The 17,009-nt window shown below is 54.5% G+C and overlaps 1 protein-coding gene across 1 annotated transcript in view; it reads right to left on the bottom strand.

Moving 5' to 3' along the window:
* BSN (bassoon presynaptic cytomatrix protein) overlaps window positions 1-17,009 on the bottom strand; it is a 91,977-nt gene that overhangs the window by 16,980 nt on the left and 57,988 nt on the right. Inside the window, exons 3-4 of the mRNA XM_030296066.1 lie at window positions 7,747-8,631; window positions 151-597 (exon numbers count right to left, since the gene is read on the bottom strand). Of these exons, the coding sequence (XP_030151926.1) occupies window positions 151-597; window positions 7,747-8,631 (1,332 nt within the window). The remainder of the gene's footprint in view (window positions 1-150; window positions 598-7,746; window positions 8,632-17,009) is intronic.

The raw sequence follows: 17,009 nt of genomic DNA, 5'->3' as shown, positions 1-17,009 counted from the left end.
CTATAACTCATAGGCTCCAGGCCCACTAGGGTCTCATCCAGGCATCCCTTACCACCTCTGTGGCCCCAAGGGACCTGCTCCAGGAACCAAGCCCTTCTCTAGACCATCCCACCTGAGAGCTAAGGTCCCTGGGAAGTGAATGGGACTGACCTCTGCCTCCCCACCCTTGGGGGCTTCTGGAACAGCCTTGACGACAGGCGTGGCAGGTTCAGTCCTCCGGGTCCCCGTCTTTGCTTTAGGAGTCCCAGGGGGCAGGGTAGTCTCCGGAGGTGGTTTCGGCCCAGGCTCGGCTTTAGCTGGGATTCCTGTCTTCTTTTCCTGGGCACTGCTCAGGGTCCTGCTAGGTTCAGAAGCCTTGAGGGGCTTGGCCTGGGGGCTGGCCTTGGTGGGCAGGGGACTGGCCTTGGCAGGCAGGGGGCCCGATGGCTGGCCCAGCCCCTGTGGCCCTTTCTGCTTCAGAGGGGCTGCTCCAGCTGCACGAAGAGGGGCCCCCGAGGGGGGCTGCTGTGAGGTGGGCAGCGGCAGGGGGGTCGGCTCTCCCAGGCTGCCTTCTAGTAGCCGCTTAGTTTGGCAGTTGAGACAGAGCCACTCGGTTTTCTGTAAGGAAATGGGAGGGGAGGGGGTCGATGAAAATCACAAAGACACTGAAGTACTCAAAGAGTATTTCTATGACTATTTCTGTAAGTGTAAGCAGGAGAAAGTTTTCTAAAGCATGACCCCAAAGGCACAAGGAGAAAATGACTAATAGATTTGTTGCCCCCAAATGACAGACTTCCCCATCCTTCAGAGTTCAAATGATAAACCAAAAAGAAGGATCTCTTCTTTACCCTGTAGAGAGCTTTTTCACCTGGCAAGAAAAGGAGGAGACCTGCAGGGGAGGGGAGGCTACAGGTAGCACATGAGTCTGGAGAAGAGGGGGAGTTGGTGTGGAGTCCATCAGTCCAGAGCCCATGCAAACCAGGAGTAGCCTCAGACAGGGAGCGCCTCCTAGGTGCCCAGCTCCTCCCTGGCCTCCTAGCCCTCAGGCCTCAGACACTATCCTCCCCACACTCTTCCCAAGTAAGGGCTGTGCTGGGAGGTCACAGGCTCCTGGGGCCAGGGGAGGCATCTGAAAGAAGCCCTGCTGGGAGGATGGGGCCAAGCAGTCCCCTCTGCTTATACCCCCCAGCCCAAGTCACCTTGTCCAAGGCCAGCAAAGACCCTCAGGTGGAAGCCTCCTCCTGCCCCCAGGGCTCTGGACTGTTCCGATGGGGACTGTGTGTGCCAGCACTTAGACCAAGGGCCCTGCTTCCTCCAGATCTGGGTGGGGAACAAACACTCAACCGTCAGTCCACTACTCTCAGGGTAATCCCCTCTGTCAGGTTCAGTGCTGGGGACTGGAGACACAGCCATGATTAAGACAGACACAGGGGCTGGCATGTAGCCTTCCTGGAGACCACAGCCCCAAACTGGTCATCCAAGTATGACGTGGATATCAGTGGCAAAGTTCCGAGAACACCAGAAACCAAGTCTACTTTCCCCAGCTCCAGCTGTCTGCACAGGAGTGAGGTCTGAACATCCCAGGCCCTGCATGGGTGATTCCTGCAGCAGGTCAGAGGCTGACAGGGGCGTGTCTCCCAGGAACTTCCTCCAGAGTCAGGGCTCTTCCTTGGCAAGACTGGAAGCCCCACCCTGGCCCACAGAGTGAGGCAGAAAAGAGGATAACCACACACTTATGTCTGCTCTCACCCTGGAGGAGGGGGAAGAGCCTTGGTACTCTGACCCTCCTGCTGCTGGTCCTCTCAGGTGCCCAGACACTCAGACTCCCACTAGCAGCTTGGCCACTAGGATGGGCCATTAGGAGAACCACAAGACCCAGAACCACAGGATCACAGAGCCAGAAGACAGGGCAAGGAGGTAGCCTGTGGCCCTCGCCAGCCTAAAGTGGGCTGGCAGCCTCAGCACCCTTACTTCACACACTGCCCTGTGCCCATGTCAGACCCTAGCACATGTGGCAGATCCTTGGATCTGTACTCCCACAGTACCCCCAGAGTGCCTGCCCTCAGCCTGGTATCCTCAGGCCACCATGGCAGATGCCATATCAATGATTCTGCCCTGGTTTCCTGCCCGCAGGGCTACATACCACATCTCTGCCCTGGGTGCCAGCAGAGGCCAGACCAGGCAGGTGGCAGGCCCTTGGTGTGTGTTAAGGATAGGCCTGATCCACAGGCTTGTTACTCAGAGCCTTGAGATTGCTGAGACTGGAGCTCTGACTCTGCCCTGAGGCCCAATCCTACACACAGCCCCTAAGCAGAGGGGCCCAGCTATGGAGGGTGACCCTTCAGAGGTCCTACATCTACTCACCCTGTTCCCTGGCCCTAGCACCACGACTAACTCCCTTTGACCTTATCTGGTCCTCTATGCATTCCTGACACAAACCCCTATGAAGCAATGGGTGCTGGCTACTTGTTGGGTCTTGGGCTCACTTGGCTTAGTCACCCCTAGAGGTGCCTGGGGAGAATGCTAGGCAGGCTGAGCTCAAGCCCTGAGATGGGGCACGGAAGAGCACAGATGCTCAGCCTGAGCCCAGAGCCCACAATGCCTCTAACATCACCTAGGGACACAGTGGAAATCCCCCCACCTCAAAGAGGATTATGACATGACAAAAAGACCCTGGAGACATAAGAGGGGTGTAGGCAGAGGCCAAGAGAGTTCTGGAAATGAGAAAAGCCCCCCAGGATCAGCATGATGGGGTTAGGATCTGGGCCCAGACCGGGGGCTGGCCTATGGCAACACTGTTCTGGCTCCACTTTGGGACCCTGCACACAGCCATTCCAGCTTAGGCCTCTCGAGGTCAGATCACCTGCCCTGGCTCACCTTAGGGGCTTGGCAAACCTCTGACCCCTGCCTCTGGCCTGCAGACCCCACCCCAGAAGCAACAGTCCCAGTGAAGCAGTGCCAGTGAAGGGCACCTTGGAAAGATGCTCTGGATGGAGGAGGCAGACCTAATGCCAAGTGTTCAAAGCCAGCCTGTGTGGCAGCCTGCTTACCTGAGCCCAGAGGCCCAGCCCTCAGCAGAGCATGTCACCTGTGGTCACATGCTCCACAGGGTTTTGTTCCTTCCCACGCTTATTCATAGAGACAGCCAGGCTGCAGAACGGGCTGCCCAGTTGGGCCTCTTGCTCCTGGCTCTGCTATAACAGGCGGCCAGGGAGGGAGGGAAGGCAGGCAGGGGGAGGCATGTGAGGTAAGGGCTAAAAATAAACACTGGACCTGGCTGCTGGAGGCCCTTTGCCAGCTCTCTGGGAGCGGGGAGAAGGGTGCAGGGCACTGGGGCCTGTTCGGGTGGAGTCTGAGGAGACTTGGCACAGACCTAAGTTTCTGGAGAATGGGGATGGGGTAGGAGGCTGGCCATGAGGAGGTTCTATGCCTGAGGGCTGGAGCACAGGTCCTGATTTCTTTATTCACTCAGTTCTTTTTTTTTTTTTTTTTTTTTTTAATTTTTAAAAAAATTTCTTCTTAAGAGAGGGAGACAGAGCATGAGCAGGAGAGGGGCAGAGGAAGAGAGGGAGTCACAGAATCTGAAGCAATCTCCAGGCTCTGAGCTGTCAGCACAGAGTCTGATGCAGGGTTCAAACCCACCAACCATAAGATCATGATCTAAGCTGGCTTAACTGACTGAGCCACCCAGGCGCCCTTTTATTCACTCAGTTCTCATCTCTGCCCCCTGACAGCATGCCCTCCCTCACCCCGCCCCCTGCTCATTCATTCCATTTTTCCCCTTGTTCGTTCATTCACTCATCCATGTTTATTCCCTCATTCATTCATTTACCTGTACACCCTTTCTTGTACTCTCCCAACCCCGCCCCCAGCCAGCCCCAGGGAGCTGCTACTTTCTCTTCCCCTTTGCCTGACCCCTTGGCAAGTGGGCAGGGGATGGTCTGGGACTTAGGAATGGACAGTGGGACACTTGATGACCACTTCTGCCTTGCCTCCCTCTGTCCAGTTCCTTTCTGGGGGCAGCTAGGAATGCCCCAGGGTAAGCACCACCTAATGGTGGGAGATGGGGTCAAGGTGAAGAAGGGGAAGTGAGTTGGTGGAGTACTCCACGGGTGGATGAGCCCTGCTGCCTTCCAGGATCACTGGCTACTGTGCCTCAAGGGCCAAGGTTGCCCAGTGAGGCTGCAATGCATGTTGGGCATCCTTCTTGCACTGCCTGCCATTGTCTGAATGACCTTGCAGAACACAATCTCTGTGTATGTGGAGCTGGCCTGTGTCAGTCTGATCACGTGACACCAGCCTGACCAACAGCCCATGGCCAGCTGCTGGGCCCAACATACCCCCAGCCTCACTGCAAGACCAGGGGCAGTAGATGAGAAATTCAGAGAAAGGATGCCTGGACATAAAGGGCCCAATAGGCATGGCCAGACCCTGGACTATAGGCATGGCTGTCACTGGTGCTGCCGTTCTCCTGATGCTATGACCCTGCCCCATCCTGTCTCTGGACATCCTTAAGCGTCTCCTTTTTGGGCCTCTGCCTCCAATAAGAGGAATCCTCTCTGATATCCCCAACATATTTCTTTCTGGCTAGGCTGTGCTCTCCTCACGCTCCAGTACCAAATGTGTCCATTCCCCATGGGGCATCCTTCATGAGACCAGGGTCTTACACTGGCCACAGGATTGATTCACACTCAGATAGTTGGGGGCCAGAGGAGACTCTTTCTTCCCTGCATAGAGACTCCCTGTTAGGACATGCTGGTTCCAATCTGGCTGTGTGTTGGACCTTGCATAAGTATCTGAAGTATGGCATCTCAACTATTTCTCCCAGAAACCTAAGAGGGAGTGCTATCACCCCCATTCCACACGGAGGAGACAGGGCTTCCTGAGACCACTATTGCCAGAGGCAGCTGCTGGCCTCTCACTTGGTGCCCCCGATGCAACCCCTTCCCCAAATAAGCCCAGCCCAGCCCCGCATATCACAGGTGCCGGGCCCTTTCCCCAGGGAGGCCCAACTTCTCAAGGGTATGGCTGGTATTTTGGCAATTCTAATAAGATCAGAAACTGGTGGTGTTACTGTAACATTTCCAATTCCACTAATTTCTTCACAAACTCTATTTTGAACTGAAAGCCAATTAAAAATTAAGCCAGAGGGTACTATTATCCTTCAAAAGATAAATAGGTAAAAAAATTTGGAATCAACAACTCTTAATTATGAAATGACTCACTAAATAGCACTATGGTTATTTTTTCAGAGGGAATTTCAGAGCAAAAAGGGATCTAGTTTTACTGCTTCCTTCATTGTATGCTCTGGACTCCCTGTCTAGGAAGAAGGTAAAAGGTTTTATAGCTCCAAGATGTTGAGGAAAATCCCCAACCTAGCAGCCCAGACAGTTGACTCTCATCTTAGGTGGAGTCACAGCAGGTCTAACAGGCCTGTGGGGAAGTGGCAGTGGGACTGCCCTGGTCCATCCCTCCCTCAAGCCCCCGGCCTACATGCAGACAGGGTCCCTCTGGCTCACATTGTACACAGAGACACACAGTCATCCTGAGCCTGGCGGGCTGGCCTCAGTTAGCAAGGTGTGGGAGAGACAGTAGGTCTCTCACACCAAGTAGGTCATAGGGAAGCACACAATTGAGCCGAATGTCAAGTAGCCATTTGCTGAGGTGAGATCAAAGACGGTCCATGGCCTGGTTACAGTGAAGAAAAGCAACGGTGGTACCAGGAACCACAGGAGGAGGGCATCATGGCTGTCTACTCACACATTCCCCAGGACCCCTCTGGGGACAGCTGCATTAATAAGTAGAGCCATAAGGAGAAAGGAGTTGGAGAAGCTGGGCTACCCTCTGACTGCTATTAGGAGCAAGAGGCCCCGGGGTGGGGAGGCGCTAAACACCCAGAAGTTTGCTGTCAGGCCCATGGAACCCATCAGATCCTGTGGTGACAAGGGTGGTTCTGGCCAAGGAAGTGGCACTGGGGCAGGACATGGAGACAGCAGGACATGGAGGGGGTAGGGCAGGGGGCAATGTTGGCTATCAAGAAGCAGAAGCTCTGGAACCCAGGAAGGTGACAACCAAATGGCTAAGGAGAGGCTTGGATCAGAATCCAGATGCTCATCCAAGAGTCAGCATGTGACTGAGACATGTTTGGGCAGAATCAGCACTTCCTCTGGCCTGGCCCAGGGGCTGCTGGAAGGAGTTGTCAGGAACATTTACACTCTTGAACTGAGACAGTTTTCCCCTTCTCTCTGTGCATGTCTTGCTGAGTGAGGAAATGTGGGCCAGGAGGTCTCTCAGGGACAAGGGTCCCCCAGGCTGCACCAGCTCAGTAGTCCAACAGGGCTCACAGTCCCTCAGGATCAGGGTGCCCCACTCAACTGACAGCCAGTGTGTGCCTGGTAGTCTCTGGACTGGAGCTCCTCTGGCTCTCTGGTGGCCCCTTGGTGTCCCCTCCCCACCCTAGTCAGCCAGGCCAACTGTCCTCCAGTGAGCCCTTGGATCTAAGGAGATAAGTGGCAGTATGGGGCCTCGAGGGCCACATGGGCATCATGTGAGGAGGTCACTTTTCTTGCTTAGAGCTGCCTCTTTCTGTATGTTGGAAGATATGGCCTGTGACAGCCAAAGCAGTCTTCTTTACCACAGTGGGCTGCTCCAGTGGAGGCCTGACTCAAAGCAAATCAGAACAAGGTGCCAGAGACTCCCTGCCCCACCACTGACCGTGCATGGCTCTGCCTAGAATCCCCAAGGACTCAGGTGGCTGCCTGTGTCCAGGAGGAAGGGCTTTGGCTTGATCATCTCCTGATGTGACATAGCTGGGGGTGTATCTGTCTGTTAAGATGAGCCAATCATTCATCTTGACCCTAAGGGCATTTAAGGGAATGGGACACACCAGCTATGCCCAAGGCAGCCAAGGTAGGGTTCACATGGATGGCCCTGTGGGCAGGGCAGAGTGAGTAAGGGGAGGAGCAGAAGCAGCCTCCAGGCCCAGGCTCATCCAACTCTGCCCAGGTACCTCTGTATCTTCTGAGCCTGCCAGGTGGGCTCCAAGCTTTGAGAGAACACTGGGCCTCCTATTCTTTTCTATCCAGCTCTGCACAGCGCCCAGAACCCTTCCTTGGAGCAAGGATGCAGAGAGATAGGCCCTAACCCCAGAACTCTCTCAAACTTCCCTAGGGGTAAAAAGAACATCCCTGAACATCCCCACATGCAGCCCCAGGAAGAACTAGGCCCAGCCAAAGGAAAATATGTGGCCCAAAGACTAGCTCTGACAAGTAGACGTCAATACCCATGACCTCAGAAGAGGGGATGGAGGGAGGATACCACCTGGCTGGAGCCTGGGGCAATGGGGCATAGCCCTGGGCCTAACAGCCCTTCAAGCCCCTGTGTGGGTCATAGACGGAGGGCAGGGTGGGACCTCAGGTTTTTCCCACCTGAGCAGGGGAGGTTGGCATCTTCCATCCAGACCATGCCCAGGATAGCTGGGAATGAGGAGGCTAGTTCAGGGTGCTCTGAGCCTAGCTACCTCTAGGACTGGCCTCAGGGCACCGGTTAGCCAGTCAGAGGCAGCAGGCATCATTACCCCATCCGCTGTGCCAGCTGGTTTTCTGAGAAGAACAACAAGCCTGGGGCAGGGATAGAAAAGGGAGTACAGCCCCTCTGTACCTGTGTAGGGGCCCCACAAGTGCTGAAGACCTGGCTCTCTGTAGCCCTTTCTGGCTCCCATGCCTCCCAGGCCCCCCATTACTCCAGGTCTTGGTCCAGCTCTCTTACCTCTACCAGGTGGGGCGTTGGGTTGAAGCCACACAGGTTGCACACCTGGAGCTTGCAGGTGGTGCAGGTGTTATAGTTGGCTGGGCCCTTGCTGCCCACGTTGAGCTCAGCTTGGCACAGTGGGCAAGTGGCCCTTTCCTTCGGCGTGGTCTTTGGCTTGGCAGTAGCCTTGGTCGCTGCCTGGTGTTCCACTCTGCCATGTTTTGGACTGGTTGTTCCCCCAGTTCTTGCCAGGGCTCCAGGCCCCGATCCAGGACCTGGTCTGGCTCCAGGCTCAGTTTTGGCTCCAGGTGCTGGCCCAGGCCCAGGTCCTGAGCCTGGGGGTCTTGGGCCAGCCTCCTTGCTGGCATCACTGAAGACAATCTTAGGTGGCCCTTTGCTGGGAGCCACTTGGCCCTGGGGCTCAGCCTCGGGCTGCACAGACATGAGGGTACTCGCCTGGGTCAGCAGTGATGCTCCAAGGCCAAAGAGCTTCCCAGTGAGGCCCTCCTGGGTCTGCTCAGCAGCACCAGGCCCAGAGGGCACTGTGGTGGCACTTTTGGCCAGGGCCTCTCCTGCAGGTGGCCTGGGATCCGCTGTGGAAGGCTTGATGGGGAGAGGAGGCTGAGGAGACGCCCTCCCCACCTCTGGAGGGGCAGCTGCTTGGGCAGACCCCGGCACTGAGGTGGCCCTGGATGTCTCAGCCTGGCGGAGGCCTGGCTGTGGTGCCCCTGGGCCCTGCGATCTCTCTTGCTCCGGCTTCCCCAGGGGCTGTTTGGCTGGGGACTGGGCAGGAGACAGGGCTGGGGAGTGCAGTTGCTGCTGGCTCTTGGAGCGAGGCGCAGTGGTCATGTCCATCCCCAGAGCCCTCTGCATCTGGCAGTTCAGACAGAGCCACTCCTTCACCTGAGGAGGAAGTATCATGGTCATCGGGGTGGTCGGGACTGACAGTGCCCATAGCTCAGGTCACTGCAGGCCCCCCAGCAGCCAGGGCCAGCTCCAAGCATAGGCAGGAGCAGCAAGCACCACTCAGGTGTTTCTGGGCTGCCAGGAGGCAAAGCTGAAGGGGCTGATGGCACCTGCCCTGACCTCTGGGAGCTGCCAGCTGCCTGGAGCAGAACAGGGGCAGTCACACACACTCCCCACCCCCCAACCACCAATCTGCTGCCTGTCAGACCCTCCTGCTCAAGAGTCTTCCCCACCACCCACTGGCTGTACCTCTGATCTGTGTACATTATTCCATCTCCATGCCCTGCCTCACCAATGACCCCAAAAGCCTCCAATTGGTCACTCTCTTTCCCCTGCTGCCTGTTTTGGGCCATTTCCAGACAGCAGCCAGAGTGATCTTTTAAACCAGGAAGAAAAGGATGGCCTTAGTACAGTGCCTGGTACGCAACAGATATTCAATTAAAAACTTGCAGAATGAATAAATAAGTGAAAAGTAACAGGAGGGAGAGGGAGGCATAGAAAAGAAAAGAAACCGGGGCACCTGGGTGGCCCAGTCGGTTAAATGTCCAACTTCAGCTCAGGCCATGATCTCATAGCTCATGAGTTTGAGCCCCACGTCAGGCTCTGCACTGACAGCTCAGAGCCTGGAACCTACTTCGGATTCTGTGTCTCCCTCTCTCTCTGCCCCTCCCCGGCTCATGCTTGGTGTCTCTCTCTCTCTCTCTCTCTCTCTCTTTCAGAAATAAACGTGTTTTGTTTTTTTTTTAATTTCCTCCCTGTCCTGGAGGAGCTTAGAGTCTAGCTGAGGACACAAGATATACATGAACAATCTTGAGAGCAAAATAATGCAATGTAAGTGATGATGTAAGTAGAATGAAAAAGTTTCCTTAAGCAAGACACATTTTTTAAGAAAATGGGATAATCTGTGCCTCCAAAACAAAAAATCGTGTGCTGCTATTTATGTGATGGACATGTAGTTTCTCTCTGCATCAACCCCTTCCCTGAATAAAGTGAGCGCATGACTCAGGTTGGTCAATCACTGGTTTCAGCAAGGGGCGCAGGGACAGGTATGTGACCTTGCAAACAGGGCTGATCAGAGCCCTTGGTAAATGAACAATAGAAGAAAGAGGGGCTTTTTTCCTTTGGGATTACTCATAGAGAAAAGTAGCCTTAGAGTGGCCAGCAGCCCTCTTTCCCCACATGCAGCGAGATGCTAAGGATAACATCAATAGACAGTCAGAAGCGGACCAAGGTAAGGAGAGAGGAGCAGATCTGATGAGTTCATTTAATTCCCTGGATTCAGCTATACCTTAAGTCTGCCCTTGGACTTCCAGGTGCATGAGCCAATAATATTTTTCTCTCAAAAAATCTACATACAAACCAGAGCCTATCAATTACAGGCTCAAATCCCTTAGTGGATTCCCATCATGTGTGCCATGGGAACTCACCAGGGCCCATAAGATTCCACAATCTACTCCAGCGCATTCCTCTCTCTGGCCTCCTTCCTTGCCATCCCCCCTTAGTGGTCTTACCCCAGAGATTCTGGGCCTCCTGTTCTGCCAAGTAGTCCCCTAAGCTCACTTCTGTAACCAGGGCCTCAGCCCTCACAATTTTCTCTGCCCCCAGACCAGCTAGCTATATAGGCCTCAGATCTCCCCATCAGGGCCCTCTCTGGCCACACAATCTAACATACGCCTCCCCCACCAGGCACTCTGTATCGAATCACCCACTTCATCTTCTTCACAGTGCTTACTCTTTCCCGAAGTATCTACCAATTTGTTTCCTTGGGTGTCTCCTTTCTCCCCACCTAGCTTGTGAGTTCTGGTTGACGTGTTCTCAGGACTGTGCACAGTGTGTAGTACAGAACAGGGCTCATTCCAGAGAGACTTCTTGTGGGATTAATCCCAACAACCTATTAACAGGGGGCGGGGGGCACAGTTCCCACAAAGCCAAAGCCATGAGACTGGAGATTTGGTGCCCCGGTGAAGAGGTTCCTCCTCTCCAACCAGAGCTGAGGCTGCAGGCCAAGGCTGCTCCATCTGTGCTTGTAGCCAGAGCCTTTGAAAGCACCATGGTGGCCCAGTCACCAGGGAAAGGTCCAATCCAGTTCCTGAGGCAAAAAGCCCTTTCTGTCCACCCTTAGGAGTACCTCTAGTCCTGCTCTCTTCCTTGAGGCCACAGGGCTATGCAGCTGCTGCTTTAGCTGACTTGCCAGCTGGAGAGCTTGGGTTTGGCTGTCTTGCCTAGCAGGCCAAAAGCAGCATCCAAGGAGTGGGGAACACCGCACTTTGGTGAGCACCCCCTTGTGCCCAGGACCACACAGGGCATGTTCACAGTTCACATTGTCATTTAGTTTTCACAGTAGAGAAAATCAAGGTCTGATCTAATTTAACCACATACTCTTGTGGTTACCCAGCCAGGAAGTGGTGTTGTGGGTGAGACCAGCCCTGCCAGCCCAGCCCAGCTCCTGAACTATGGCCTGGAGTCTGGTGCCTTCTGCATTCCTGCCTCTTCCAAAGGCCACTCAACCTCATGCAGGTCAAGTCATGGGTTTAGAAGTCCCCTCTGCAAAACACTGGCAGAGCCCTCAAAGGCCAAGCCCAGTTCCAGAAACCCTAAGAACAGTGATGCCACAGCACTGGGGTGTGAAGCCATCCCCCCCAGATGGGAACTGTCAACTCACCCTACGTATTTTTGAAGACCCAAGGGAGCTTTGTCTACTTTTGGACAGAGAGAGCCTCAGAGGAAACAATTTGGGTCTCTGGGACTCAGTCCAAAGACACTTTAGAAAGTTACTCTTGGGTGGGGAGGGCTCACTTCCCATCAAAATGGGAGCTCCCAGGGGCAGGCTATTTCTGCTCACCCTCAGATGGTCCCCCGGAGGGGATTAGCCTTCTGAGGGGAGCCCCAGGCCCTGGCCCAGGGCAGCTGTCACAGACCCACTTCCTGGGGTGGGTGCCCAGTGCACACCCCAGGCTCCATTTCCACTGTGCGCTTGCACAGGTATAGCATGCCCTGAGGTGGGACTTGTGACAAGAGGAGTCTGGAATGTAAAACTCCTTATCCTGGGACTTCAGAGTGACCCTCCTTCAGGTTCTGGACAGGGTTGAATAAGGGCATGTGCTAAAACTCCTGCACTCACCACCAGAACCTTCCCTTACCCAGCCTCCGTCACCCAGGCTGTCACAGGCATTCACCTAAAATAGAACCTCTCCAAGAAACAGCTAAAACGCCCCTCAGTGACTCATCGCCCAGATGGGCACAGCTATTTCTATCCAGCCTCTTCTAGATGGCAAGGAGCCTTGACCACGCCCTCTCCCAGCCCCACCCAGACTCAGGCCCAGGCAGAAAGGCCTCCCAGGGAGGACACTGGGAGGGGAGCACTCTGAGCCCAGCAAGACTTCCCTCTGCTTCCCCCACTGATCATCAGGAGCTTGATCGGAGGGGTTCAGCCTTAGCCTCTTCCTCCCTCCTCCAAGGTCCTCATCCCTGTGTTAGGGGGATGGATGCTGTCTACTGGACAGGGAGATAGATGGCCATGCACCCCAGCTCACTTGCCCACCTAGGCTGGGCATACATGGCCAGGCCTGTGGCAGACTCGTCAGCCCTGGGACCAGAGCAGTGAGAGCCTTCCTCATCTAACTGTATTCGGTGTCTGTGGCTTCTTGGCAGCCTCCAATCCAGCTGCCCACCAGAATCACAATGAATGAATGGCCTTCTACTAGTGTGACGGGAAACCTGTCCTAGAGTTATGCTGTCCAGTACCTCCATGAGCCTGACCTGGCACATGGCCAGGAGATGAGCAGGCTATCCGCCACAGAACTCACGTCCCAAGAACCAGAGGTGAGCTAAGGGGACTGCCCAGGGCTGCACTGATGTGGATGGCTCTGTCAGACACTAGCTTTTGTCAGGCTGACCCTTCTTGCCAGCAAGGAAACCCATCCTGTCATCTCAGAGGCGGGACACCTGTGCATCCCAGCCCAGTGGGGCCCGAGCAGCAGTAGGAATGGGGAGGCTCAGTGTGGTGTGCAGGCCAAGAGCTGCTTTGGAAGTGGGGGAAGCAGAAGCTACAGGAAAGTGGCTTCCCTCAGGGAGCCGCTTCCTACCCTGCCAGGAGCCTGCTGGGGATTCAGAAAAGCAGGGCCTTATGGGTTCTGGCTCCGAAGGGACTTTCATCCCAAGAAGAGCCTTTCTCAGCTGCTCCCTTACTTGAACTTACTTGCCCCGAGCTTCTGCTTTCTGTTCTTCCACAGGCCCTCTGCCTTCACGTGTCTTCCTGACCAGCTGAATCTATGGTCTGTCACGCAGTCACTCTGCTAAATGTCTGTGCTCTCTTGATCTATGTCTGCTTCAGAACTGGATCCAGCCAGATACCTTTTTTCCCCGGGCCTACACCCAAACAGATAAATGGGCACCAGGCGGACGGGCTCCGCTGTAAATTAACTTGCGTCTAACTTCTCCTGGACCCCCATATCTGCCCGGTTAACTAATTCACTCCATCTCCCCAGGAGGCTTTTGTCCACAATGGCTTGTTCAATTTCTCGTGTCCCTCTCCCTGCCTGTCCCCCTCCCTTGCTTTCTGGCTCAAACCGCTGCCCTGCTTCCAATGTCGTCAAGAGGAGCCACACAATAGGCTTCTTCCTCCACACTGAGGATCTAGACCTGCCTCTTTGGGGGCTCCGCTCTTTCAACCACACTCCACCCCCCACATTCCTGTGCAGCCCTTGCCTCTCAGAACTCCAGTGCCATTGTCTCTTGCTTTTCGGAGCCCTCCTCTGTCTGCGCACCTTTCCTGTGCACACCACTGTCTTGTGTTCTCTCCTTTCCTGCTCGGTCAGGCCTCTCAAGACTTGGCCACATAGACGGCCCTCAAAAAACGCTGTGCTGAGTAAAAGAGCAAAAAAGAGCACATTCTGTGCAATTCCATTTATACGGGGCTCTAGAATAGGCAAAACTTGTTTATGGTGGTTAAAAATCAGAACAACTGTTGTGTCTGGAGGAAGGGTGGGGATGGACAGGAATGGGGCCTGAAGGGACTTTCTAGGGTGATGAGGACGTCTACCTTGATAGAGGGGTTTGGCTGACACAGCTCCATGCTTTTGTCAAAGCTCACTGAATGGTACACTTGGGCTCTAAACATTACAATACATGTACATTTTACCTAACCCCACCCCCCCATACTAAACTCAAGTTAATGATATGCTTACTGAAGTGTTTAGTGGGAAGTATGCTGATGTCAATATGCCTGTGAATTTCAAAGTTCTCTGGCCCTGACTTGTCTGCTGCATGCCAGGGTCTTAGATTTGTCAGCCTACTGAACCCCACTTAGATGCTCACAGGCACCTCTAACCTGACGTGGCCCAAATGGAACAATTCTCCATCTCTATCCCCTAACCCCCATGTGCAACACATTTCCAAAATCTGTCTATCTAGCTTCTGAAATCCACCAGGAGTTTTTCAAGGTTCTTCACTCCCACCACCCCAGCCCCAGCCTGCTCTGGGGATCCAGCCCCACCGCATGGGCTCTTCTCCACCCAGCAGTCAGAGGAGTGGGGTGTTGTTGTTGAGAGTTTTGTGATAAAATAAATATAACATAAAATTGGCCATTTAACCATTTTAAGTGTACAATTCAATGGCATTAATTACATTTATAATGTACAACCATCACCGTTATCTATTTCTAAAGAGGTGTTTTTAAATGCACATCTGACCTTCCCACTGCCACTTTTCAAAATCTTTGGAAGCCCATCTAGAGACCCCAGCAGGATCTGCCTGCCCTTTGGGCCTGCTCACGGCACTCCAGCCACCCAGCCCTGGCTTGTTCCCATGCACTTCCCCTCAGGCCTCCCTGGGCCCCACCTGTCCCTAGGCCAACTCCAGTCTAATGTCTCCTCCTTGTAGAAGCCCCCAAGAGTCTTGGTGCAGCAGCATATCAAACACCCCAGCCTCCCTCCTGGTCCTCCGCACACCTGACCCCCAGGTGTGACTGTGTGTTTGCTTGGGCGGTTACTGGCGGAAGGGCCGCCTCTCCCTCTGGCTTGCGGGCTCCACAGGGCTGAGCAACATACTTCAGCTCTGTCTGATTCTCCAGTGTCAAGGACAGTTCCTGGCTTAACATAAGGGCTCAAAAGTATTTGCAGGGGAAGGAAAGGATGGGAAGAAGGGAAAGGGCCACCATCTGACAGTGGGTACAGGCAGACCTGCCCAAGGTGACCAGCCAGCATCTGGTTACTTCACTGAGCTCTCCTGCCTCTTCCTGCCTCTGGCTTTCTCTGTCACCTCCCTTTCCTGTCTCTCCCCCCTGTTCCTTCTCCCTGTTCCCACTTTATTTATTTCTCTTTTTTTTCTCAATTTTTACTCAATTCTCTTCTCATTCTGTTTCTTTTGCCCACACATATAGGAGCAGGTGTTTTGAGAATAAAATCTCAGGTTTCTGCTCTGAATTAATTTCACATTCATTCTTAGATAACTGTACAGCCCCCTTTGTAGCTAAAAGTTGGAGTGCCATGCCTGACAGCTCCAGCTATGAAACAGCTCCCACTCCCACACAGCTGTCTCTTCTGCATGTACCCAGTGGCTCTGGCCTCTGCCCCGCAGTGGTCCCAGCAAGGAGGCCAAGAGTCCTGCCTCCTGGGAGCACGGACTGGCAGCAGGGCTGGCTGTCCAGGACTGACTGAAGCTTGGCAGGTATTTCCCTATTGACTTGAAGACTGTTTGGCTTCTGGAAGGCAAGCTGCTCAAGGACTGGATGTACTGTGGGAGAAAGGTTTCCCAAAGGGCCTGCCCCCTGGAGACCAACTTCCATTTGGCTTAGCGGTGGAGAAGGGAAGCCTGGGCATGTGTGCAGACACCACCTCCTCCTAGGCCCAGGGAGGAGGGAGACAACTTTGCCTTTCCTCAGCCCACTGCTGATCTATGTCCTCCTAACACCTGCTCCTCATTCCCTACCGGCCCAGGAGGCAGCGTGGCCACGGAGGAGCAGAGGGAAGGGGGCAAGGCTGGTGGCTGCAGCGGAGGGATCCGGTGCGGCACTCACAGCACCTCCCCCGGGCCATCTGGTGCTCCGGCCCTTGCCGGAAAGGAGTGGGATGCAGGCAGTAGAGGAAAAGCTTATGGCCATTGCTTCATCTCCCTCCCTTCTCCACACCGCCCACCATGGGTAAGTGCCTAAGCCCTTACTTAGCCCATGGGTAAGTGCTGATGGAGCAGGTTAGGGGGGAGGCCAGTGCACAGTGGATTAAACATCCTTGGATTGGTCTCGGCAAAGTCTAGACCTTAGGACAGGCAAAGAAAGACCATGATCATTCTTCTGTAGTTTTTCAGAGGGGCTTCTGAGCAATTCCGACTAGGACAAGGGAGATGGGAGGCAGATGAGCTCAGATGAGCTGTCTGAACCTGGAAGGCTAGAGATGGGGTAGCAGCTCTATGGCTCCCCACTGGGGCAGAGGGTGGGCCTCCCAGGGGCAGGCTGCGGCTGCACTGTAGCTGGTGCTCTGGGATGCTTCTGCCAATCAGATCTGGAAGCACAGGCATGCAGCCAGCCCTGCGTCGGCACCAGCATGTGCTCTTGTGACACTCTTCCCCGGGTGAGGCCAGACGCACATCTGGAGGAAGTCCAGGCCAGGACGTGCTGCTGGGCTGCCCCTGGCCATCACTCGTATTCTCTAGCAGCTCACTCCCACCCCCACTGCCCACCCAAACCTCACCTCCCAGATTCCACCCAGCAGGCTCACAACCATGCCTTGTCTCCCATCCCCCCATCAGAATAGAGCCTGATTTGTGCAACAAGGGCCTCCCTCCTGCAGGAGAAAGGGGTGGCAGGCCTGAACATTAAGTCACTGAAGAGTAGAGAGGTGGGCTAATAGGCCTGAGCTGGCATGAGGCATCAGCAAAGCCACCGAGGCTGGTCCCTGGCCCTCTGCCTCTCCTTTAGAGAAATCAGACATTTGGGAAGTTAAGGTACTTTTCTCAGGACCCACATCCAGGGAGAGAAGAGAACAATCTTCCTGTCTTTTCCCCATCACTGGTACTGAATGGGCTTACATCCTAATGCCTCTGGCCTCCTGATCAGTGCTCCTCCTCACAGGGACGGTCTCTTGTGGGTGGTGAGAGATGTTCAGACCCCACAAGGAAACCCCCAGTCTTTTGCCACAATTTCAAACAGGGTAAATTATTCACCTGCCCTGAGCTCCAGGACCACAAAACTCCAGAAAGAAATGGCCTCACCACAAAGAGTGGCTGAGATGGCCTTGTTTGTTCTGAACTCTCCTCAAGAAGAGGAGGAAGAGTGGACTGTGGACAGGGAAAATGGTGCTGAGAGTCCCTGAGGGAAAACT

Source organism: Lynx canadensis, chromosome A2, assembly GCF_007474595.2.
Source record: "Lynx canadensis isolate LIC74 chromosome A2, mLynCan4.pri.v2, whole genome shotgun sequence".
Lineage (NCBI taxonomy): Eukaryota > Metazoa > Chordata > Mammalia > Carnivora > Felidae > Lynx > Lynx canadensis.
The sequence above is the reverse complement of the archived record's forward strand: the minus strand, read 5'-3'. Positions and strand labels throughout refer to the sequence as shown.